We start from the raw sequence: 3,434 nt of genomic DNA, 5'->3' as shown, positions 1-3,434 counted from the left end.
AAACGTCTATAGATTGATATATCTGTTTTTTTTTAAACGTCTATAGATGGATGTATCTGTTTTGGGTAAACGTATATAGGTGAATGTATCTGTTTTTGTTAAACGTATATAGGTGAATGTATCTGTTTTTGTTAAGCGTCTGTAGATTGATGTATCTGTTTTTGTTAAACGTCTGTAGATTGATGTATCTGTTTTTGATAAACGTATATAGGTGAATGTATCTGTTTTTGTTAAATGTATATAGGTGATTGTATCAGTCTTTGTTAAACGTCTGTAGATTGATGTATCTGTTTTTCTTAAACGTCTATAGATGGATGTATCTGTTTTGGGTAAACGTATATAGGTGAATGTATCTGTTTTTGTTAAACGTATATAGATTGATGTATCTGTTTTAGTTAAACGTCTGTAGATTGATGTATATGTTTTCTTAAACGTATATAGGTGAATGTATCTGTTTTTTGTTAAACGTCTGTAGCTGTATGTATCTGTTTTTGTTAAACGTATATAGATGGATGTATCTGTTTTTGTTAAACGTATATAGGTGAATGTATCTGTTTTTGTTAAACGTACGTAGGTGAATGTATATGTTTTGTTTAAAGTAGTAAATAACATATCATGAGTTGATTTTTATATTTCACTGACATACTTTATGTTTGTTCGTGTTTCAACAGTTGATGAGATAAAGTATAAATTATTTACATAACTTATTCATGAAATGAAAGTATTAAATTTTTAGTTGATATCATGCTTAAAGTTCTCCCCCCCCCCTTGTTTTCCCTTAGGAGAAAATTGAACGTGAATTTGTCGCAGTTTTTGAATGAGAGATTAAAGTGGAATATTCGTGACGCCGTTGGTTGGAAATGTTTTCATACTTTATCGTGTGGATGAAAATCCACATTACTATTTCTTACGCATTAAAAACATCGAATTATATATTTGGTTTTTGAAATAAGGAACTCCAATAAGTATTTGGCACTTGAAGTACATATGTTTCTGTTTTTATTTTTGTAACATTTTGTTAGAGATTAAAGTTCAATTACAGTTTAAATTTCGAGATTCAATATTTTACCCTTTGAGACAGAGTTTGATGACAATATATATTATGCATTGCAACAATTCTTCTCCGTATACTAGCGTATTTCGTAGTGATTTACGAACTAGCATTCTGTAGGATTTGTAACGGGTGTGGATACATCAAGATCTCTCGAAGTAAAACGATTTCTGAAATCAGAATTTTTAAGACTTGGCTTATACGTTTACAAGACAGTATGAAAAAAAAAACCAACAAGAAATGTGAATTTTGGTATTTCGTGAGATCACTTTATGTAGAGCACTGATCAGTCCAAATGTGGGTTTCGTGTTAAATAGCTAATTATCTCAAAGTTCTCAAAAACCAATTCATCTTGAGTACCTTATTTTATTGTTCATTTAAGACATTATTTAAATCTAAAACGTGCATGATCAGCGAATATTATTTATACTTTTGTGTTTCAATTGAACTAAAATTATTCTAACTACATTTAGTCATTCCATAAAATGTGTCACTGAAAAGGTTAATTGAGATATTAAAAAAAGAAGACTCGAATGAGAAAATAAAACAACTCCTGTTTCTCTTGGATGTTAAACACATCTTGCAAAATTCCTTCCGCAAAATCTTAAAACAGAACAAGAGGGGTTGAGTATTAGATGTCACTAATTTTTATTTATTGTTAAATATTTTTCTTAACATACCAAATGCTATCATTTTGAAGGATGGCTTAGACGATGTTTTAAGTAAAACAAAAACAATATTCTTATTTTTTAGGACAAACAAAGTATTTTCAGGATTTTTTTTACGTTAGAGTCTAGCATATCAAGGTAGCCTTTTACTGAAAAAAAAATATTGTTTTAGATAAATCATAGTATTTATATTCATCAAATCTTTAGATAATCTACCAGAAATAACATCAATTTACATCGAGCAGCATCGGATCGCCTAATCTTTCTAAGAACTTGAAATTTTCCAGAAATACAGCAGATGTTGTTGCCATAGCAAGTGCGATTTTATAGCGTTCTTCTAGCTGTAATAACACAAATCTATCACTACTACCCATATCCGATTCTGAATGGGAATCGTGGCAGATTCTGCTGTTAGCTAATGCTTATAGCGACATCTCTTGGAGAGTTAGATTACCACCCTTTGCTTTAATTAATCCGAAACTTAATGATTAGTTAAAATACTTTTAGATAAATATATTTTCGTATAAATTATGTAAAATTTACCTGTAAAAACACATACAAAGTAATTATAATAAGTTGATTTTATCACAGTTGAGAATTAGTTACATATATATAAAAAAAACCATAATCTTATTAATATTACTCACGTTTATACTATTTTATTTTATTGTTCACCTTTTACTAACATTTTTATGACCTTATTTAATTAAGATAAATGCGTTTACTATTTATAGTTCGTCTGGGTTGGTGACTGTATGAATTTGATTGTGTAACAAACCAAAATCGTCTTCAGGCTACTACAGTCCAAACAACAACAACATCTAAAATTAGTGCATGAAACATTAAATAACAGTGATGTTGGTTGTAGGTCACTTTCTATAGAATTGTTGTCAGCGCAAAACACCAAATACAAATTCATCTGGAGAGATATCCACTTTTCCTTCTGTTGAGTTGTGGACCAGTTTGCATGAATTGAAAGAGTCAGTGAAGATGACGACGTCACAAGACGTGTCTTTGGAGCACGAGGAAAAACACAGGTGCATTGGGACTGAAGTAAACTGTTCTGTTACCCTACCAGAGAGGATCTTGGGTTCTATAGATACAATCTTCGTGTCTGCAAAACGTAAAATAACACTTTGTTTAAAATTAATTGAAACAGAAAGTCCAATCCAACACGTGCGATGCATTCCCATTACTTCTATTTTATCTAGCGGGCTTTAAAATTAGTTGAAATGGTTTGTTAACAGTATATTATTTGAAAGACGTACATTTAACATGAATTGTTAATTTTAAATGTTACTTCTCCATTTGGCTAAATTTTGGATCGAACATGAAGAACATTATTTTTACAGACGTTGAATACGTTATATTTATACAACTTTGGAGCTTTACTTACTTACTTACACAGACTTTGAATATTGTTACGTCTCTGTTCGTTAGTTAATTTTCCGTATAATTTCTTTCCGAAGAAACTTTAGCGATACTAGTCCTTTCTTAAATAAAACTGGTTTATTCTTTCTAAATACAACTTTGCAATACACTTAATTTCCACAGTCACGCTATAACAAACGCTATAATTCACAACGAACACGTACTCGACTCAATCGTCAATCTCTGTCTGCAGTTCAATTACATTGTTGCCGTCAGTTCTTACCGGTCTTATATATATAAGAATACCGCATATCTAGTAACCTCCCGAGACTTCAGGAAGGGAC

The 3,434-nt window shown here is 30.7% G+C and overlaps 2 protein-coding genes across 2 annotated transcripts in view; both read right to left on the bottom strand.

The window, feature by feature from the left end:
- Positions 1-3,434, bottom strand: part of LOC106472658 (mucin-2-like) — a 67,047-nt gene that overhangs the window by 29,846 nt on the left and 33,767 nt on the right. The gene's annotated exons all lie outside the window — the stretch shown is intronic.
- LOC111089188 overlaps positions 2,348-3,434 on the bottom strand; it is a 22,060-nt gene continuing 20,973 nt past the window's right edge. The window contains exon 3 of the mRNA XM_022401216.1: positions 2,348-2,833. Within this exon, the coding sequence (XP_022256924.1) occupies positions 2,610-2,833 (224 nt within the window). The 3' untranslated portion in view covers positions 2,348-2,609. The remainder of the gene's footprint in view (positions 2,834-3,434) is intronic.

This window comes from Limulus polyphemus, unplaced genomic scaffold (genome assembly GCF_000517525.1).
Source record: "Limulus polyphemus unplaced genomic scaffold, Limulus_polyphemus-2.1.2 Scaffold5498, whole genome shotgun sequence".
NCBI classification, from domain to species: domain Eukaryota; kingdom Metazoa; phylum Arthropoda; class Merostomata; order Xiphosura; family Limulidae; genus Limulus; species Limulus polyphemus.
This window is presented reverse-complemented; position numbering and strand designations above follow the sequence as displayed.